At 43.2% G+C, this 22,564-nt stretch overlaps 1 protein-coding gene across 12 annotated transcripts in view; it reads right to left on the bottom strand.

The window, feature by feature from the left end:
• YAP1 (Yes1 associated transcriptional regulator) overlaps nucleotides 1–22,215 on the bottom strand; it is a 110,853-nt gene extending 88,638 nt beyond the window's left edge. For 4 of the 12 annotated variants that reach the window (XM_060179732.1, XM_060179736.1, XM_060179740.1 and 1 more), the window contains exons 1-2: nucleotides 21,658–22,215; nucleotides 19,314–19,564 (exon numbers count right to left, since the gene is read on the bottom strand). In XM_060179732.1, coding sequence (XP_060035715.1) covers nucleotides 19,314–19,564; nucleotides 21,658–21,966 — 560 coding nt within the window. In that variant the 5' untranslated portion in view covers nucleotides 21,967–22,215. The remainder of the gene's footprint in view (nucleotides 1–19,313; nucleotides 19,565–21,657) is intronic. The other 8 variants (XM_060179734.1, XM_060179733.1, XM_060179741.1 and 5 more) reach the window with 3 other exon arrangements.
• Nucleotides 22,216–22,564: the final 349 nt, after the last annotated feature.

Genomic DNA, 22,564 nt, shown 5'->3' with positions numbered 1-22,564 from the left:
AGTTACTCAAACATTAACACAGCAGATATGTTCAAAAGAAAGAAGTTTTGGGAGTAAAGCAGTAGTGCAGCGAAACGCAAGGATGGGTGGAAGGATCCCAGTTTGAGCCTCCGACTCCCCACCTATAGGGGAGTCGCTTCCCAGGTGGTGAAGCAGGTCTGCAGGTGTCTGTCTTTCTCTCCCCGTCTTCCCCTCCTCTCTCCATTTCTCTCTGTCCTATCCAATAACTATGACATCAACAACAATAACTACAAAAACAAGGGCAGCAAAAGGGAAAATAATTAAAAATAAATAAATACTATATTTAAAAAAAGAAAGTTTTATTTTCTCTATATCTTTACATTACAGATAAATTGCTGCACCATGTGGTCCGGGAGGCGGCGCAGTGTTAAAGCACTGGACTCTCAGGCATGAGGTTCTAAATTCAATCCCCAGCAGCACATGTACCAGAGTGATGTCTGGTTCTTTCTCTCTCCTCCTATCTTTCTCATAAATAAATAAATTCTAAAAAAAATTAAAAAGAAAAAAATTGTTGCACCACTCAGAAAAGATTCATTTTTCCTTATAATGGAATATATAAAGCAACTAAATCATGAGCGATTTATATCCTTGCCTATGAGTTAAAAGAAATTCTAACTTGTTAGATAATTCGGGTAGTCCAAAATTAAAACTGACTGTGAAGAAGAGATTCTGAAAGATATGGGAGGTGTCTAGATTGCTCTGCTGTGGCTCTGACAAAAGTGAGCACTTCCTTTTCTCAAGGCTATAAAAGTCCTTTTCTGATCCTCAGGAATGGTGACTAACTCACAAGTTTTTGTACTAACAGAAGAGGCACAAATGAGAAAGGATTGGAAGCTTAAATTTCCTAATGTTTTTTATAAGTAGATAATAATATTATATATATAATATTTTTCTTCTAAACAGAACCATTATTTCTCAAAACCAGCTTGAATATTTAACAAGATGACACCCCACAATTACTGGCTTTTTGAAACGATTTGTTTTCTTTATTAATGTGGCAGTGAGAAGACAGATCAGGGTGAGGGGCATCAGAGCATCACTCTGGCATGAGATCCCAGAAATAGAACTTGGGACCTTATGCTTCTAAGTATGGCAATCTGCTTGTTGCACCACACCTCCTGGGTCCCGACCACTGGTTTTTAAATTTTTTATTTTATGATTAGTGATTGAGCCATCTCCACCAGAGTTCTGTGTCCTTCACCCCCCCTCCAGTGAAACTGCACTAGTTCTCCCAAGGTCATAGATACTGACAACTACTGATTCTTTATCAACAGAAAAGTTGAGTCTCTTTTTTCCTAACTCCTTGAGCCCTATCAATTCCACCTTATATTTTTATTAGTAAGACATAGTTTCAGTAAAAATTAAGTATGTAATAGAAAATAACTAAAAATATAACTATGTAATAAAAAATAACTAAAAATATAACAATTTAATAAAAAAACTGTCTTATTTAATGAGAGAAAGGAAATCAGAACATTGCTTTGACATGCAGTGCTGGGGATAAAACTCAAGGTCTTACATATATTTTTTATTTTTTTATATTTATTTATTTTTCCCTTTTGTTGCCCTTGTTTTTCAATGTTGTTGTAGTTATTATTATTATTGATGTCATTGTTGTTGGATAGGACAGAGAGAAATGGAGACCTTAGAAGGGGAAGACAGAGAAAGAGAGGGAGAGAAAGACAGACACCTGCAGACCTGCATCACTGCCTGTGAAGCGACTCCCCTGCAGGTGGGGAACCGGAGGCTCGAACTGGGATCTTTACGCTGGTCCTTGCATGGTCTTAACATATTCAGGTCTTGCACTCTACCCTCTGAGCTGTATTTCTGACCAACAAAACCCATTTTACTTAGTCATTTAAATTTTTCATGAAAATGAATTCAGGACAATGGAAAAAGATAAATTCTTAAAAGGATTTGCTAATGATAATATAGAGAACCAGAGCATCACTCTGACACATGTGATATTGGAAGTACCCCATGCTTGTGTGACCAGTGACCTAATACTGTGCCACTTCCCAGGTCACACTAATCTCTGTAAGATAAAGAACATTGAGAAAAAACACCTAAGAGTTTAAAAATACACAGTAACTTGCATAACTTGTACATTTTGATAGTTTGAGACCAAAGTGTGGAAAGATCATAAAATCAGCAAGTTGGAAATAACCTTGTTTAACATTCTACTTTTATCCAAAGCATACTGAAGCCCACTGGTTTTCAGTTCACATAGAGTTATCTAATCAAATATAATTTTTAAAAGAATTTATTTATTTATTCATGAAAAGATAGGGAAGAAAGAACCAGACATCACTCTGGTACATGTGCGGCCAGGGATTGAACTCGGAACCTCATGGTTGAGAATCCATTGCTTTATCCACTGTGCCACCTCCCAGACCACTCAAATATAATTTTTAACCACATTGAGATCACCCAATTTTATCCCCCAGTAACAAACATGTACAGTGTAATCAAACAATTATAACTTTGTTTCTATCAGTACAAAAGCAAACAAAAACTCACAGGAAAATGAGTGCTTTCACTGGTAAATACAGTCACCTCAAATCCAAAACTCAAACTCTCCTCAGACCCCAAGTCTAAAGGCTGTGTAAGTTAGAATTCCTTTGATAGACAACTTCCAAACATCTGTTTTGGTAAGCTTAAGCAAAACTGATGGACAACTTCTGCATTTGCTAAGATGACCTGATTTTAATTAACTAAAAGGGAGTGAGGGGGAAGGGAGTCATATTTTAGGATGTTGAACTATTCCCTTTAAAAAATGTTTTTTCTATCCTATTTATATCCTATAACCACTTCCTATCATGACTGTTAAGAAAAGGGGGTGAGAGTGCCCAGAACTCCTCTTGTACTTGATGAAGCAGGCAGTGGACAACAATGGGAGCAGGCCAGTCACACAGCAGTAGCCCTAAACTCACACGCAGGCTGCAGGGTGGAGGCCTCGGTGATGCTGGCATACTGGCTAGTAATCACTGACTTGCTCAGCAACTTTGCTGTAATGGCTTCCAATTGCAGGCCTGAGAAATGCTCCATAAATAGCAGCTCTTTCTTCTGGAAAGCTTCTTCACAGACCCAACACTAACTCCACTACCAAAAATGGAGGAGGTCACCCAGGTCCTTTTTTTTCTCCTTCCTACCCACCCACACCCACCCACCCCAGCCCCTGGTCAGGAAAACTTGGGAACAATTCTTTTTTGGGGGGATATGATCACAGGGCTTAAATATGATTCCCTGTGTTAATTCAACTTTCAGGTAACAAAACTTAGAATGGATTAGTTTTTATAATCCCTCAATTTTATGGAGAGGAAAATAATAGTTTTTATAAACCTTCAGAGAGATACATGCTTAGTTTTGAAATTAAATGTTTAAGAATTTTTTCCTAACTCCCAGTGAAGCAATGCTCCTTGAGTGATCATTGCCAAGTATTCTGAGGCAGGACAGACATGTGGGTAAAGGCACAAAAAGCACTTCTGACAAGCAGGAATAATACAAATAAAGACCTTCTAAGTCACTGTTGAGTGCATGCACTCTGCCTCACTTTTATGTACAAAATTTTATTTACATACCCACACACAACTTGATAATTAGGTAACTTATTAGTTCCAAATTGACTCAAGAACTCAGTGAATAGCTCAATTAATAGCCAAGTCCATTAGCAATAACAACAAAGATTTGTTCTTAATTTAATTCAAGTAGCTAAAGAAAGCAATAGTGTGGGAGCTGGGCGGTAGCACAGGGGGCTAAGCACAGGTGGCGCAAAGCGCAGGAACCGGCAGAAGGATCCCGGTTCGAGTCCCCAGCTCCCCACCTGCAGGGGAGTCGCTTCATAAGCGGTGAAGTAGGTCTGCAAGTGTCTGTCTTTTCCCCCTCCTTTCTTCCTCTCCTCTTCTCTCCATTTCTCTCTGTCCTATCCAACAATGACATCAACAACAACAACAATAATAACTACAACAATAAAACAAGGGCAACAAAAGGGAAAAAATACATATTAAAGAAAAAAGCAATAGTGTAATTAAATCAAGCACGGGAAATCCAGGTTGCATTTCTTTCTTTTTAGCATCTTTATTGTTATTTATTGGGTAGGGACAGAGAAATTGAAGGGTGATGGGGAGACCGAGATGGAGAGGCGAGAGCCGCCTGCGCCACTGTCTATCTCACACTGTGAAGCTGTGATGCATATATGGCAAGGGGCTTGAACCTAGGTCCCTGTGCTTTGTAACATGTGTGCTCAACTAGTCAACCACCTCCGGGCCGCCAGGTTACAGTTCTCTTACAACTTTCAGTGTGGATTTATGTCTACACTGAAGATAAATAACTGAAAATGAATCCCTCAATAAAGAAATTAAAATTAAAAAAACTGAAAATGAGACTTTTCAGGTAAAAAAATAGAAGGCGATGTAGTGCCTAGGCTTTAGGCTTTGGACATTGTTTTTTAAAGCAGGAGGTCCCAAATTTGTGCCCAAGCATCACATGTGCCAGAGTAATGCTCTGGTTCTCTCTCACTTTCATCTTAATAAATAAACAAGCCTTCAAGAACAAGCAATAGCTTAATTTTAGGGGATAACTATAACTAGGTGCTAGTTACATTTATGGGCCATGCATAAATACTGAATTATAACCAAAAGATCATATTCTATCTTTCCTACATAGCAATTTTAAAATTAATTTAATTGATTTGATGGCATTTAAAGAAACATATGTAATCTTTCTTTTCAAAATTGTATTTATTAAGGGGGGCAGTGCAGGGGAAGACATCAGAGTATCATTCTGGCATACTCCATGCCAGGGATGGAACTCACGACTTCATGTTCACACTTCAGAGGTTCTACACACCATGCCACCTCCTGAGGCTGCCCTACCAACTTTTCACACTGGTCACAACAATTGAGATTTTACTAAACAGTATAAAGTGCTTTCCTGTGATATCACATTCTACTCTGGGAATTTTTAGGGCTCAGGTGATAATTCATATATCTTGAATGCTATTTAATAAAACTTTCAATCAAGGATGGTAGACTAAAAAATACGGTGACATTATTTTGCAGTTCTTCCCACTAAGAGGTAGTGTCTGTCTTTCAAACCCTTGAATCTAGGATGGCCTTGGCACATATTTGGACCAGACTCATGCAAAATCGTTAGATTGTGTAACAGCCTCAAGAGGCCTGGTGGCTTCTTTCCTCCTCTCAGAAAGAGATCTGGTCTGAATTGCTGAAGTGCCCACGTCCCTCCCCCTCTTCCACAGGTGCACACACAAAAGGTCACAGAAAACACAGTAAGATGGCAGCCACCTACCTATTAAGAGAACAAGACTCGGGGGTCAGGCAGTAGCGGGTTAAGCGCACATGGCAGGAAGCACAAGGACCTGCATAAGCTTCCGGGATCAAGCCCCCAGCTCCCTACCCGCAGGAGAGTCACTTCACAGGTGGTGAAGCAAGTCTGCAGGTGTCTACCTTTTTCTCCCCTTGCCTCCCCATCTCTCTCCATTTCTCTCTGTTCTATCTAACAACGACAATATCAATAACAACGATAATAACTATAATAAAAACAACAAGGGCAACAAAAGGGAAAATAAATAAATAAAATTTTTTAAAAAAGAGTACAAGACTCAGAAAGAAACTTATTTGCTGGAATTTTAATTGAAAAAAAAAAACCTTCTAAAAACTATATTAAGCTTGAATAAAGAATGTCAACTACTCTTGTCTCAAGTTCTATTTGCAATTTTAAAATCATAGTGTGGCCGGGTGGTGGCGCACCTGGTTGAGCACACGTGTTACAAAATCATAGTGTTTTAAAGGCAAAGTCTAATTTCCACAGTAAGTTATAAAGGTGACAGACAAATGCGCCTCGTAACTGAATAGTTAACAATTACACTCAAATATTTATTTGGTTTTGGTAATCTGTAATGAACTAAATCATTTGATTCTGCTTTGCAAAAACAGACAAGAAGCAAAATATGTGTGTATTAATCTTCTGAGAGAGCCCAGATCACTGCTCCATCATATGCAGTGCTGCAGATCAAACCCAAGCAGGGCCTCACACCTTCAACTCCTGCACTTCACTCACTGAGCCACTTCTATGGCTACCCAGACACAAAGTTTAAAGAACTCGATAAATCTCTGAAAAGTGAATGTTTCACCAGTAGTATGCCTGCACAAGTTCTAAAAGTAAAAACATAACTTTCTTCACTGTATGAGTACTGTACAGCAATACCAAAAGCTCCTTGGAGGCCATTTTTCCCCCTTTTGTGGACCTTGCTGTTTTATCGTTGTTGTGGTTATTACTATTGCTGTTATTAATGTTGTCATTGTTGGAGAGGGCAGAAAGAAATGGAGAGAGAGGGGAAAACAGAGAGGGGGGAGAGAAAGAGAGACACCTGCAGACCTGCTTCACCACTTGTGAAGTGACACTCCCCCGAAGCAGGTGGGAAGCTGGGGGCTTGAACCTGGATCCTTATGCCGGTCTTTGTGCTTTGCACCATGTGCGCTTAACCTGCTGAGCTAAAAATCAACCCCCCTGAAAAGCTTTTATCTGGGTCTGGGTGGTGGTGTGCACCTAGTTGAGCAAACACATTACCATGTAACATGGACCTGAATTCAAGCCCTTGTCCCCACCTGTAGAGAAGCTTCATAAGCAGTGAAGCAGGTCTGCAGGTGTCTATCTTTATCTTCCCTCCTTTCTCAATTTCTCTGTCTTATGAAATGAAATGAAATAAAATGGATGGAAACAGGATGGAAGGAAGGAAAGAAGGGAGGGATGGAGGGAGGGGAAGGGAAAATGGCTGGCAGGAGCTGTGGATACACTGTGCTGGCACCAAGCCCATGAAACCCTGGTGAAGAAAGAGAAAGAAGAAAAGGTAGAAAGAAGTGCAGAAATCACGAGCATTAACCAGGGTGACTACAACCAACAGGCTGCAGAAGTGAAAGAGTAGTCTAAGGGACATCATCCGCCAAAAAACGCATCAACAGGGAGTAGTAGGGTGGTAGTGCAGCGGGTTAAGTGAACGTGGCGCGAAGCGCGAGGACTGGCTCAAGGATCCCGGTTCAAGCCCCCGGCCCCCCACCTGCAGGTGTCTGTCTTTCTCTCCCCGTATTTCCCATCTCTCTCCATTTCTCTCTGTCCTATCCAACGGCAGCAGCAACAACAATAATAATAACCACAATCATGATAAAACAACAAGGGCAACAAAAGGGGGGAAAATGGTCTCCAGGAGCAGTGGATTATAATCAATTAGCCAGTGATAGTAATGAAAAAACAAAAAAGATAATCTGCAGGCCTAAAAGTCCCATCAAAACTAACCTATAAATTCTGTCCCAACTTCACAAAGGCCCCAGTGGACACTACAACAATACCGGCTATGTAAAACCACTAGGTAAGGGCCGGGCGGTAGAGGGTTAAGCACACATGGCGCGAAGTGCACGGACCAGCTGAGGGGTTCCAGTTTGAGCCCTTAACTCCCCATCTGTAGGGAGTAGCTTTATAGGCAGTGAAGCAGGTCAGCAGGTGTCTATCTTTCTCTCCCCCTCCTCTCTCTATTTCTCTCTGTCCTATTCAACAACGACAACAATAACTACAACAATAAAACAACAATGGCAACAAAAGGGAATAAATAAATATAAAAGAAAAGAAAAGAAAAAGTAGCCTTCAGGAGCAGTGGATTCATAGCGCAGGCACTGAGCCCCAACAATAACCCTAGAGGAAAAAAAAAAGAAAACCACTAGGTACAAGAAATGCAGAACACATATAGTGAATTAAAAGAAACTGTAATAACCATAGCATCGATGCAAGCAGCTCAGCTAACACCATCCAAGGGGTTTTTGTTTTTGTGGTTGTTGTTACTGTCTTTTTCTAAAAAGTAATAAAATCATCTTGTGTTTGAGAGAGTAGGAAAAGACCACTGGGAGCTAAGCTGTGCATTCTTACCTGGGGTGTGATAGACAATGACTGAAAATGAATATAGAGGTACACAAAAGCAGGCATTGTCTCCAAATACAGAGGACAGTGCTATTAATTTTATGTCACGGTCTACAAATGGCAATTGTTTTGCCACCCCAAGGAAGAGATTTGTACCAGTCCTAACAGGAAAGTCTGCACACTCCAGCTGGGAGGGGTGAAAAGTGATCTTATTACATCATCTGGAGTCGGTCCAAACTACACAATTTCGGAAACATAACCTCTATCAGTCTGAACATGTGTAGAGGAAAAACAGAAACATCTGCATTTTGGCCAACTCTTCCCCCAAAGTTGCTTTTTTTTTAACCTTAAAAGAAAAAAGGTATCCAGGAGAGCTTGGTAAATTTAAACTATGACCCTTCTGATGGTAAAGATTAGTTCCAGGCAGACTCAGAAATCGCCCTTTATTTAGCTTATTTCTAACCACTGCCTGTGCCTGTTAACACACTTCCTTAGTCTGCCTGTGCCCATCCTCCACACCGCTAAACATCTGAGCCCCTTTCTCTGGTAGGTAGAGCACGCTCCCTAAGTCAGGCTGTGCATTGGCAATTAAGATTCTACATGATTTTTAAAAGGTGAGCCAGCCTGGTTTTGCCTTTTATATAATCAAAGACAAGGCTGCTGAAAAAGTGGGTCTGGAGAACATTAACTTCTGACACATCTCAGATGTATCACCTTTTGGGTAAATCTTATTTTAACAACAACCAATATAATTTTAACCTAAACTTATTCTTCATGAGATTCTTACTACTTATATCACCATGGTTAATTTATTCTTCATGACATCTACAATGGGCCACTAAGAACAGAGCACAGTAAGTCAGGTGGTCCAACAGGTTAAGTGCAAGTGGCTTAAGGATCCCGGTTCGAGCCCCCAGGCTCCCCACCTGCAGGGGAGTCGCTCCACAGGCGGTGAAGCAGGTCTGCAGGTGTCTGTCTTTCCCTCTCTCTGTCTTCCCCTCCTCTATTTCTCTGTCCTAACAATGATGACATCAATAACAATAATAACTACAACAATAAAAAAAAAAAAAACAAGGGCAACAAAAGGGAATAAATAAAAAAGAACAGAGCACAGGCTACTTTTCTGAACTCTCTATGTTGACAACAGAAAACTAAGAAACAAAAGTCCATGCCTCTGGGTATTAACTTATGTTAAGCATGTCAACAATTACTGAATCAATGTCGATGTGAACAAATATTTCCTTTATCCTACTATAATCTATGTTGGTAATAACTAGGGAGAAACATGCTCTCATTTTTTTTAAGCTATGTATAGTAATAGTAAAGAACTATAAAAACAACATACAAACACAAGTATTTCCATCTACAAAAGAGGAATTATGTCTCCAAACTCTCTATCCCTTCCCACATTTTCAGCATTGAAACCACTGAACCAAACTCATTAATAGGGAGCAGGCAGTGGTCCATCCAGCAGACCACATATACATCACCAGGCACAAAGAGCTGAGTGCCAAGCCCCTGGTCCCCACACACAGGGGAGAAGCTTTGCAAGCAGTGAAGCAATGCTGCAGGTGTCTCTCCTTCCCTCCCTCTCAATTTCTCCTGTCTCTTGTCTACAAAAGGAAGGAGGGTGGTGGAAGGGAAGGTAGCATCGCTGAGAGCTGTGAGTTCACCTTATAGGCACCGAACTCCAGGTTTAACTGAAGAAATGAGAGTAAATAACTCATTAACAGTCCAATGCCAACAACTTTGGTACAAAATATAGTTCCTCCTTTATGTCACTTTATTTTAACACAGGGACCAACCAGTATGGTGGCTCAATGGCAGAACGTATGCATAAGTCCTAGGTTCCACCCTTGGTACCACATTAGAGAGCAACAAAAGTAAAAACCAAGTGGAATTCCATGGGTAGCAGAGCAGCACTTAAGAAATGGTCTTATAACACTGAAGACAAGTCAGAGGAAACTGCAAATGTGCAGGCTTAGGAAGCTGGCTACCTAGACATTAATCAACCTCATAGCTACAAATTGAACTAGAAAAAAAAAAAAGTAAAAACCAATTACACACCCTCCTCTCTAGCCCAAGCAAAAGGTGGAAACTGTAATGTTCAATGGACGAGGAGGCTCTGCATCTGGACACCTGCCACAGGCTCAAAGATGAAGTCCATACTGTGTGGCCCTAAGGAGCCTGGAGGTGTGTTTTCACAGCCTCACCAATGTTCTCTAGAGAAAGCTTTTATCTGGAGAAAATGGATTCTCCAAGAGACCCTAAGAATTCATTGGATACTAATATTTAACACCCCTCCACCACTACTTGAGGAGCTGGTTGGTCCCTGCTGTATGACCTTAGTGAGACCCACTAACACATTGCAAGCAGAAGAAAACTTATAAGAAACATTCACAATAACATCCTAAGATAAATATTGTATTACTACATCCATGAAATAAGAGCAATATGTTATAAAAAAATAACAAAGGAGTAATGAGCTCAGAATACCGTTCCTGGGAACTAAGAAAGCTAAATAGCTGATTGGAGAAGTGGGGAGAGGGAGGAATGCAGGACTATACAGACCAGGTAGGTATGCGTCTTGCTAGCCGTGTGGCTCACGCGTATGGGAGAATCATGGCCAGAAGAAACTTGGGTGATGCAGTCTATCCGAATGAAAAGGTGGCCCAGGGGACCAGGTGGTGGCGCACATGGTTCAATGTGCCTGTTACCATGAGCAAGGGTGCCATTCAAGCCCTGTCCACACCAGCAGGGGAAAGCTTCACAGGTGGTGAAGCAGTGCTGCAGGTGTCTGCCTCTCTACCTCCTACTCTTACCAATCTGTGTCTGTGCCCCAGGAGTGGTTAAATGGTGCATACACAGGCCCTCACTGAGAAATTAAATGCTATATGAAAGGAATTGTTTAGAAATCACAACGAAGTGATAAAAAAGGAGAGTAAGAAAACAAAGAGTTATTCTGACTAGCAGGAATTCCAGGAAAGAGCAGATAAAATGTACTGCAAGACATTATCCAGGGACTAATAAATCTTCCCCAGGCTGGAAGTACAGTTGGAAGAGTTGCACTGCGAAAGGTTAAGGGGTACTGTTGACACTAAACCCAGTTTTCAAACCATGCGTGCATTGCCATGGGTTTATATATCAGTACCCACCAAGGCACCCCATGAAAGGCAAGACATCTCAGGGAGGGGTATACATGTTACCATGAGCAAGGACCCAGGTTTAAGTTCCAGGCCCTACCTGCGGGGGACTAGAACTACTTTCTTCCTTTTACTATAGTTCTCATGAATTTTCTAAATCACTGAAAAATTAAATTTAAAATATATATGTCTACTGGGCTGGGGAGACAGCATAATGGCTATATAAGATTTTTATGTGTGAGATTCCAAGGTTCTAAGTTCAATCCCTGGATCAACTGTAAACCAGAGCTAAGCAGTGCTCTGGTAAAAACAAACAAAAAGCACAGCCTTTTGTCATCAGATAGGGGACAGAAGACACTACAGCAGGAGACATGAGGTGAAATATACTGCTGGTCCTTCAAGCTCCCTTTAATGGCAGAATTTAGGTGTTCTCATTTATTTCATAAATTCTCTATAGTAACCATGTGTTAGCCTTACAATTTTACTAAAACTTCATAAAAGCAGATGCATGGGGGAATGGAGAGTTTTATAAATAGAATAGAACTTGGGGAGGGAAGGCAGGAGAGGCCACAAGCGGTAGAGCGTACACTACCATGCACAAAGACCTGAGTTTGAGTCCCCGCCCCAGACTTGCAGGTGGGATGCTGTCGGTCTGCAGGTCTCCCCCCTCTTCCTCTCTACCTGCCCCTCTCCCTCTCCAATTTTCTCTGCTCTAGCAAATAAAACAGAAAGGGGGCACTGAGAGCAGCAGCGGATTTGTAGTTTTGCACAAGCCCCAGTGATAGCCCTGCCGGGAAAGAAATAAAAGGAAGGAAGGAGGGAAGAAGGGAAAAGAAGGGAGGGAGGGAAGAAGGAAGGGAGGAAAGGGGGAGGGAGGGAGGGAGGGAGGGAAGAAGGGAGGAAAGAGGAAGGAAGGGAAGACGGGAGGGCGGAAAACTTAGGGACAGCAAACTAGCTCACTTGGAAAGTACCCTTTGTCACGCCTGAGCCCAGTACCCACCGCTTGGAGGAAGCCTCAGTGCTGCCACACCCCCCACCCCCCATGAAAAGGTCCGGTCTCTCTCCAGCTAAAAAAAAAAAAAAGTTGGCCCAGAGCTGTGAAACCCCAGAGACCCAGGGCAGGGGGGGTCTGGTGGGGCCAGAGGAAGGGGAAGCCAATATCCATGCTTAAATGGGAGCAAATGCCCGGCACATCTTATTCCCGACTCCTGAGAGCTGTGGGGTTCACTTGCTTCCTCAGAAACCTGCTCCTCCTAACAACCATTTCAGGGTAAGTGAGAAGTAAAATGTCAAACAACTTTCTAGTCCACATTCAATTTTATGAAAAAACAGTCCTTCGGGGGTCGGGCGGTAGCACAGTGGGTTAAGCACACGTGGTGCAAAGTGCAAGGACCGGCAGAAGGATCTCGGTCCGAGCCCCAGGATCCCGGTTCGAGCCCCTGGCTCCCCACCTGCAGGGGAGTCGCTTCACAGGCAGTGAAGCAGGCCTGTAGATGTCTTTCTCTGTAGATGTCTGTCTTCCCCTCCTCTCTCCATTTCTCTCTGTCCTATCCAACAACAACATCAGTAACAACAATAGTAATAAAATAACCACAACAATGGTAAAACAACCAGGCTAACAAAAGGGAAAAAATGGCCTCCAGGAGCAGTGGATTTGAGCCAAGCAATAACCCTGGAGGCAAAAAAAAAGAAAAGAAAAAAAAACAGTCCTTCAATTTGAAGAAAGCCTTGAATCTATAGTAGCATTTCACGCAAGTATCAAAAAGCACAGTTCTCTACACATACTAGTCAACTAAAATCTCATCTGAAAAACAAAACAAATAACATCTTTTTTTTGGTGGGAATGAAGCTTTTTACAAATGTACCTTCCCACTGCCCCTAAAGCAGGACTTGGAAGAAGCATTCAGTCTGCACCCCCCAGCGATAGAGGAACACTCAAGTGAATAGCGCTGGAACAAATAAAGCTCTAAAAACAATGGTATTTTAACAGGCATTGCATAATTTGCATAATTTTGTTCATTTGCAACCCTGTCAGACAAGCATCTTATCTGATGTGTTAAAGATGAATTCTCTCCTTACGCTAAGAGCCAAATGAGGATTAAACTACTGACCACTTTTTCTTGCCTGAAAAATTAAAGAGCAGGGGGAAAAGGCCATTGTGATTTATACCAAACATCTTTTGTTTGCTTTAGAAGGGTCAAGCCCTTCACAAATAAAAGTGCTTCCATGGTGGCAGTACTTGTTCCCAGGAAACTTGGTGCTACAGTACTTGAGCAACCAGAGCCATGAAGCGATTCTTCTTCATAAAAACAGCAATGTTCCTTTCACGGCTTGAAGTTCTGATTAATACTAGAATCAGAAGTCCTCTTCTGTGAGAACTGCATCACTTAGTAACCATAGTTATAGAACACACAGCTCTTTAAGACCTCTCTTTAATATAATGCTACTCAACTATTATTAAACTTTCAAGTCATAATTAATGGCTAAATTATGCTTTTATCAAAGGCAGCAAATTAAATTTAAATATCCTGAAATCTTAGTAACTAATTTTTAGAATGACTTCCCTTTGATTTTTCCCTAAGCCCAAATTTCACATTTTGACAAATAAAAAGGTTATGTATAGACTCTCTCCCCAAAAGCTTTAAGGAAAAGATGGCAATTCGCAACCATCACTATTTCAGGATGCCAATCATTTTCCTAACTATATAAAGTAAAGTATATTATTAATGTAGACCAATCTCGGCATTTCAACAGCTTTTTTTTTTTTTTTTTTTAAGCTTCAGCAGTTCAAACACTGGATTATTTTATTTTAAATATCTGGGTTATTTTATTTTCAGTTGTCAATTTTTGAGAATTATTCAATAATGTTTTTTAAAGAGGAAATTAGCTGCCAAGCTTGCTGCATTTAAGCATCTAATTGTTAATTATCGTGCTAAATCCACAGTGGGGGAGGGGGGCCTTATTAGTTTCCCCCAGGAAATGAATTAATCCATCTCTAGGCTCTATTTACTCTGTCACATCCACTATCTTCTGTTTTTCTTCTGTCCTTGTATTCAAGAGTACTCCCCCACCCCCCAGAGTTTTCGGCCTAAATCACAGGAGCACTGCAGGCCTTTCTTCTACTGCATGCCCACCCACTGAGCAGAAGCAAGCCTTTTCCTGAGGGTTGAGGGCATACTTTCATCTTCTCTCTCCACTAGGTCTCCACAGCAAGACAAACAGACAATGTGACTGGTCCTCTCCTTAGATAGGAGACAACTTTGTGATTGCAATCTGAACTTTCTTTTCTTGCAGCTCAACATCTAATCACAGTATTTTAAGCCCTTTTTTTTAAGGGAACTCATTGGGGTTATACTTAACATAATTATAGATTCCCCCTTCTCCACCCAAAAGACAAAATAGCTTATTTTTAATGAAACTATTCCTTTTTAAAAACATCTTATGGGGTGGGAAGATTGTAGAATGGTTATACAAAAAAACGTTCATGCCTAAGGCTCTACAGTCCCAGGTTCTATCTCCAGCACCACCATAAGCCAGAGCTGAGCAGTGCTGTGCAGTGTGTGTGCGTCATTAAAATAAATGAAATGTTTTTCAATCTTTATCACATGAATAGTACACATTATGTGCGTATAGCTTCCTACTAAACTGATGCCTTGAAAAAGGCACTAGAATAAATTATAGCAAAACATGTATTGCATCTCCTTTAAATGATGCGTGGGTGATGCTTTATCAGCTTTAATTAGAAGAGCAGCACAATCATTTCTGAAATAGCAAAACAGAAACTATATTGACCAACAATATCTGCCAGGGCAAGTGCATTTAATATTGAAATGTTGGCTAAGGTATGTGCTGTCAATTACTGAAAATCTCTGAAAAACACTTTTTCAAACTGGATCAAGACACTCAAAAGTGATAATCAAATTACAGCCACAAGAAATTCTGAATCTTCAAGGAGTAAAAACAGTGGTCAGAACTAGAAAAAGGTAAACAATAGAAATGAAACAAAATGGTCTTTTAAATTTTATGATACAAACATCTACAAACTTCCTTAAGTCACTGGATCTGATGTCTTAAACTATAAGGTCCTATACAGTACACCAGATACAATAAATTCTTTGTACATGGTAATAGTTACAAGGTATCAGATTCAATAAAATAAATCTGAGAATAAAATGGGCTCCTTGTAACCAAAGATATTATAGAACACTAATTCAGGAAGTTATTCAGCAGCTTATAAAGAAATAGGAAGTTGTTGACCAACTACTTGAAGAACTATTTCCTGCAGGAAAACTGTAAGACAGCTGAAGAAGGCAGTAATAGGATAGCAAATAGAAATTAAGAAAAAATAAAGTTCAATATACTGCACTGAAGAAACGAGTTTCAAACAGTAAACAGAACAAGCATTAAACATAGCTCAGACTGTTTACGGCCACATACTCCACAATCATAGCAGAACCTGACTATGTCACTGATAAGTGTAGCTACTGGTAGTATCGTACTTCTACCACATCATTTGCCAAGCCAAGTCTTCTCCAAAACATTTAGCTGCCCCAGAGAAACCTTTAAAAATGTTAATGATAGTCTGTTTATTATCCTTCAGTAATTATGCTGTCCTAAGACTAAAGACAGGCAGACCGGCTTCAAAAATTCATTCATCTATAGTCACAAGACAACAATTTTAGTTATTTCTAAAATCAACACGTTAACTTTTCAATTCAGTTCTATTACCTTGCATGTCTGGACAACTGACCATCAAATTCCTTCATGCCAAGTATAAATATCAAAAAAGTATTTAGATTTTAAAAGTTTTCTTAAGCAAGTAGCTTTTAAAAAAGACATTTTCTCAATGAGTACAAAATATCCAACTAGTTCAAAACTTTCATTCTTCACCGAGAAGCTTCTTTAAGCTTTACAGTAAGTCATTTAAGTACTAGCTGCAGTACTGCTGCTGACTTTCATTGCTCCGGTGCAATGGGCCTTTACTGGTACAGCATACAAACTGTTTATGAAGACTCACATAGCCCACAACATCACGGCAGCACCAAACAACTGGACATGGACTAATGGTTTCATTTTGTTTTTTCTTTTGCCTCCAAGGTTATCACTGGGGCTCAGAGCCTGCACTATGAATCCACTGCTCTTAGTGGCCATTTTTTCCATCTTATTGGATAGAACAGAGAGAAATTGAGGAGATGGGGAAGATAGAGAAAGAGGAGAAAGATAAGATACCTGCAGACCTGCTTCACCACTTGTGAAGCATCCCTCCTGCAGGTGGGGAGGCAAAGGCTCAAACCAGGATCCTTGCACAGGTCCCTGCCCTTGGTACTGCCTGCACTTAATCCCATGCGTCACCACCAGACCCACCATGGACGAATATTTTTATAACTTGTCTCCAAACTGCATGTTGTTAAAAAAGTAGGTTCTCTTTGGAAAAATTTGGAAGTGTAAAAATCTGCAGTACCTATATTCTACATTTAGTACCCGGGTGCCACTTCTACAATTTCTGACAGGTACCAACTAATCCATGGTCTTGTCTGTTATTACTGACCAAGCTCCAACTTCTATTCATGAAAAGTTTGATCTAAAAACTTCTGCATGGAATAAAAGAAAAAAAAAAGCCTCGTGTTTCTTATCATACAATGGGTCTACCTTTACTTCCTTGTTAAATGACCTCAAAAATCTTGAATGATTGCCTTTTTCCTCTCTCCTTTTACCAGATTTTTCCTGTTAAGGGGTTATGTTTCTCTATACTCCTGCAACCAATTCCTACACGGCATAAAGCTCCCATCATTCTGGGTCTGACTTAACCCAAAGGCCCACCAAGTGGGGTGATTAGAGTGGGGTGGGCCATGTGTGTACCTTAACTCCTCCATCTTACAGAACAGCTTTATAAGAAACATTTGTTCTCAAAGGAAGAACCGCGGGGAACTTTAAAAAAAAAAAAAGGACAGAACATTTCTTTCCAAAAGATCAAAGTCATGAGGGAAAACAGGTATCACCATAACAACATTACTAAAGACAAAGAAGAAAAGCGTACATGTCGCTCCTTAGCCTTACACTCTTAGCCACGGTATCAAGCAAAGCAAACAAGGGAAGCAGGCCACTAAGCTGTTTAAAACCCCTCTTCTGGCCAGCATGCAACCCAGCAGGGAGAGGTTCAAAAAAGTGCAGCCTTTCTTATTCCTCTAACAACCTGGTTTGTTTCCATTCCTTCTCCCTTCAAGACACATCCCTCACAGCTAGCAGCTCTTTCAATCATTTACTTTGGATGTCTGCTTGAGAACAAATGATCTCGCTCAGCTCATGCAGATGAGTTTGCCAGACTTGTGTGTACTTTCCAGTCTCAGGCTCTTTATTGTTCTGGTTGAAACCTGACCCTTTGAAATGGATACCAGGACACCAGAAAAATGAATTCAGCAAGAAAAAGTTTCAAGAAAGGGGGCAAAAAAAGTGTAGACACATTTCACGACTAAACTCTCCCCTGTCACAAAACTTCATCTCAAAGCAGCAACTATCAATAGAAAATGCTGTTTAGACATCTGCCATAAAACAGTATTAACTCTATCATCTAATAAACTGCACATTTTTCTTAGAAGTAGATTGTCAAACAGAGCACAATTAAAACCTGGATTATTTTCCACTTAATTATCTTCACCTGATTAAATATTACCAAGTAAGTGAAGTTTAAAATACTTCAGCTTCAGTCGACTATTACTATTAAGTAACATTTAGTATACTCTTAACCTATGCAAGTCGCATAAAATTACTAGTCTTTACTGTGATTTCAAGATTAGAGGGGCTAAAGCTCTACTTTGAACTTTTCAGTTTTTATCAAATTATGCATTTTGGTTAAAAGACAGAAAAGATGATAAAAGTGGCCTTCTTTTTGTTTTTTCAAGGAGAGATTCTATTTTATTTAAAGATTTTGCTAGTCTGAAAAGAAAGTCTGCTATTGAAAAAGAAATTGAGGGGGTCGGGCAGTGGCGCAGTGGGTTAAGCACATGTGGCGCAAAGCACAAGGACCAGCGTAGGGATCCCGGTTCGAGCCGCGGCTCCCCACCTGCAGGGGAGTCGCTTCACAGGCGGTGAAGCAGGTCTGCAGGTGTCTGTCTTTCTCTCCCCCTCTCTGTCTTCCCCTCCTCTCTCCATTTCTCTCTGTCCTGTCCAACAACGAACAACATCAACAATGGCAACAATAATAACCACAACGAGGCTACAACAACAAGAACAACAAAAGGGGGAAAAAAAAAAAAGGCCTCCAGGAGCGGCGGATTCATGGTGCAGGCACCGAGCCCAGCAATAACCCTGGAGGAAATAAATAAATAAATAAATAAATAGAAAAAGAAATTTATCTTTGAATTTAAAAAGTCATTAAATCATATCCAGCTACAGTGAAGACTTTGCTTTTCATAGTTTAAAAAACACTAAAAAAAATCAAGGTGGCTCAGTGCCTATAATATTGGACTTGAAAGTACAAGCTCAATCCCTGGTATTACATGTGCCAGAGTGATACTCTTGTGGTTTTCTCTTTCTCTCACTCATTAATCAATAATAAATCTTTTCAGTGCCAGAAGTCCCGTTTATTCTGTAGTTCTTCTCTACAAATAAGAACAATTTAAAAATATATACTGCACAGATCTACATCAGTCCTAATTTTTTTCTTTTTTTTTAAATTTATTGATTGGAGAGAGACAGTCAGAAATCGAGAAGGAAGGGGGGACAGAGAGGGAGAGAGACAGACAGACACCTGCAGCCCTGTTTCACCACTCGCAAAGCTTTCCCCCTGCAGGTGGGGACTGGGGGCTCAAACCTAGGTCCTTGCGCACTGTAACATGTGTGCTGAACCAGGTGCATCACCACCCAGCCCCTTCAGTCCTAATTTTTTAAGTTTTGACTTTTTTCTGGTATTCTTTCCGTTTTTAATTATACTTACACATTTAGCACAAACTTCAGTAATATCCAAACTGCCACAAAACAAAGGATTATTAAAAGGCTCAAAACCAAGAACCTGTATAAGACCTCCTAAGCTCAAGAAAGGTATCTAGGTCATACTAGAAAAGAAGAAAAAAAAAAAAATATATATATATATATATATATCTATATATGTATGTATGTATGAGCTAACCAAACCTGACATTAATTGAAACATAAATTCCACTTTATGGCTATTCTCCAAAATCAGTATTTCTCCAAAAGCCACCTCCCATCATCATCTCCACTTACTTCAAGAAATATCTCTGACCAGATGAAGTCTTGGCCATCTCCCAGCCTGCAGGCAGCGGTACATCATCAGGAATCTCAAAAGAAGACTGGCGGAGGTGCTGGGCAGGGCTTGCAGCTGCTGGGCCAGAGACAACTCCAGTAGGGGTCAGGGTCCCAGGAGACACGGCGCCCAGCTGCAGGGAAGCTGGGGAGGAATGAGCTCGAACGTGCTGTGGAGTCAGAGCTCCTGCAGTGCCTGCATCAGTACTGGCCTAGCAGGGATATTAAAGTGAGAATCTCTTTACAATGGGTTTAAGAGAGAATCCCTTCAAATTTCCTAGGCAGAACTTCCCTGCAACCGAACATCTAAGTACAAGTTACAAGTTTCAACAAGTAATGCTTGACAGAGAGGAAAGACAAGTTTGCAAGACAGGTTCGCAAATGGGTATTTTTTAAGGGTTTATGTAACTTTAACCTGTACTTTTACAAACACTGGCAAATGTATTCAAGACCATTTGAATGAATTTCTCCTTAATTCCCTATTTCTCTAGACATGAGCGAAGCAGTCCTAAATTAACAAATAGTCAATATTAAAAACTAATCTCTAAAAGGTCAAAGCAATGCAGGTTTTTTTTTTCAAAATCTATAGTGCTTCATGTATAACTACAACCCTTGAAACAGAATAGCCACTATTTTTTAAACTAGGTTTTAAGTAGCTAAATGGTTTTTTTCTAAGACCCGAACCCATGATGGTTGTCTTTTTTTTTCCCCTAAGAATGGACAAAAGCCACCAATAAAGAACTCACAAGTCACAAAACTTTTACTCACTGCAAAAGATACAGGAGTATGCAAAAATCTTTTCAAGTATCTTATGAGTTAATTGTACCTAGATGATAAAGAATGTCGAGCGTTTAGTTATATCATAATTAAGAACTTACATACCACAACTATGTAACAATAAAAATGCCCAGTCAGATTCTTCAATTCTAACTTTCATCCCAAGATGGCTAGTGTAACACTGAACAAGTGTCTTAAATCTATGAACCGTATTTTTTCTGTTATTGTCGTTTTGTGAAACTGCTTTCAAGATGCGAAAAATGGAAGTACACGTATTTGTGTGATATATACACACCTAAGTATCTCCGTTTGTGGACTAGATTTTATAGCCCTCTCTCATATGACTTATAATTCGCTATGATTATTTAAATCTCTTGATTAAAATCAGGGTTTGATCATCAAAAAGAATTCCCTAGATCTGTAGAGACAAGGAGACTGGAAGCAATCAGCAGAGGCATTTATGCCTTAAAGTCAAACTGTGTACACGACTTCTGGGTCTCTAATCAGGAAAAAACAAAAACAAAAAATCTGAATAGGACAGCCATTCGCTCAAGCAAAGCCAATCTTACAAATGCACAACACTTGCTTTGAAACCCCCACTGAAAAGAAAGCGCCGGTAGAGCCTCAACAGCAAAGTGCTGGCTGTACACACTTGCGGGATCACTCCCTTGGCTGCCGGAATATGCTTTCTGGCAGATATGGCACAAAATGGGCGATTCCACGTCCCAAGTGGATTCCCCTTGCAGACGCGGGGCAGCAGGCAGCCCCGCCGAGCGGAGCGCGGGGAGCCCGGCTCAGGGGCCGGGCGGGGCGGGGGGCACCGGGTCTGCGCAGCGCCGCCCCCTCCCCGCTACGGTCGGCAAGTCGCCCGCCGCCGAGTCCCGAGGCCCCGGGGTGGCGGCCGCAGCGGATTCCGCCGGCCTGCGGGGAGGGGGCGCCCCCCTTCTCACTCGGGTTTCAGCCCGCGTGGACCAACTACATCCCGGGATTTGGAAAACCAATGAACTCTCGGGCAAAGTTCCCGAGCTCCAGTGCAGCCGAAGCAAGCTCTTTAAAAGAAAAAAAAAAAGTTAGGAGAACAGAGCCCCCGCCCCCGCCTCGCCCCGCCCCGCCCCGCACGCAGGAAGCCCCGCCAGGACCTGTCGGGATGCTCCGCGGGGAGGCCGAGCTCCGCCCGGGCGCGGGGAGGGGGGGGGGCCCGGCCCGCGGGAGCAGAGAGGCCGCGGTCCCCGCCTGAGTCACCGCTTCCCGCAGCCGCTCAGCGCCGGGCCTCGCTGACTCAGACGGCGGGTCGCGGGCCGGCCGGAGCGCGGGAGCCCGGCCGGGAGGGGGCGGGGGGGCCCGGGGGTTCGCCCCGCCCCCGAGACCGAGGAGCCCCCGCGCGGAGGGCAGGGCGGGGCGGGGCGGGGCGCGGGCTTTGTGCGACCCCCTTCCGGGACCCGGGGGCCGCACCCCGCCCGCCCGCAGCGCACCGCAGCCCGGCGGCCGCAATCTCGGCCCCGCACTCGCCCGCTCCCCGGCCGCTCACCTGGCGGGAGTGGGACTTGGGCTCCGGCGGCTTGAAGAAGGAGTCGGGCAGCTTGCGCAGCCGCATGGGCACGGTCTGCGGCACGTTGGCCGTCTTGGGGTTCATGACGGCGTTGAACAGCGCCTCCAGGTCGGTCTCCGAGTCCCCCCGGACGTGCACGATCTGGTGGCCGGCGGGGGGCGCCGGGGGCGCCGCCGAGGCTCCGGGGGGCGCGGGCTGCGCCGGGCCGGCCGGGGGGCCCTGGCCGGGCGGGGGCTGCGCCGGCGGCTGCCCCGGACCCTGGGCGGCGGGAGGCGGCCCGGGGTCCATGGCGGGGCCTGGCCGCGCGGACGGCGGCGGCGCGGTGGCTCTCGAGGGCCGGGGGGCTGAGCCGCGGCCCGCACCCCCCGCCCGCGCGGCGCCCCCGGCCCGACCCGGCCCGGCCCGGCGCGGCCCGGCTGCGAGGCGCCCGCGAACTTGTGTGGCCGCGCTCCCCGGACGCCCGCCGCGCGCCCTTCCCTCCCCCGCGCCGCTCGGCTTCCTTTGCGGGTTCCTTCCTTCCTCCCTTTCTTTGCCCCGGCGGCGGCGGCGCACGACTGAGGCAGAAACTCGCCTCCGACGCCAAAACTAAAGTTGCGAGAAGCGCCCGCCCGCGCGGCCCGCCGGCCCCGCCCCCTCGCGGCCCTTCCTGCCTCCGCGCGCCCGCCCGCCCGCCGCCGCCGCCGCCGCCGCGCTCACTTTCGCCGCGAGTTCCTACATTCCTGCGCGCGCCCCGCCCCGCACGTGACCGCCCCGCCCCCGCCCGCGGGGCCCCGAGCGCCGGACCCGGGGCAGCCGACGCCGCCGACCCCGCACGCCGCGCCGCCCGGTCGCGGCCACTTGGTCTCCCCCGCTTTTTTTTTTTTTCACTCCGCAGAAGGCGCTTGCG

The sequence above is a fragment of the Erinaceus europaeus genome, chromosome 20 (genome assembly GCF_950295315.1).
Source record: "Erinaceus europaeus chromosome 20, mEriEur2.1, whole genome shotgun sequence".
NCBI classification, from domain to species: Eukaryota; Metazoa; Chordata; class Mammalia; order Eulipotyphla; family Erinaceidae; genus Erinaceus; species Erinaceus europaeus.
This window is presented reverse-complemented; position numbering and strand designations above follow the sequence as displayed.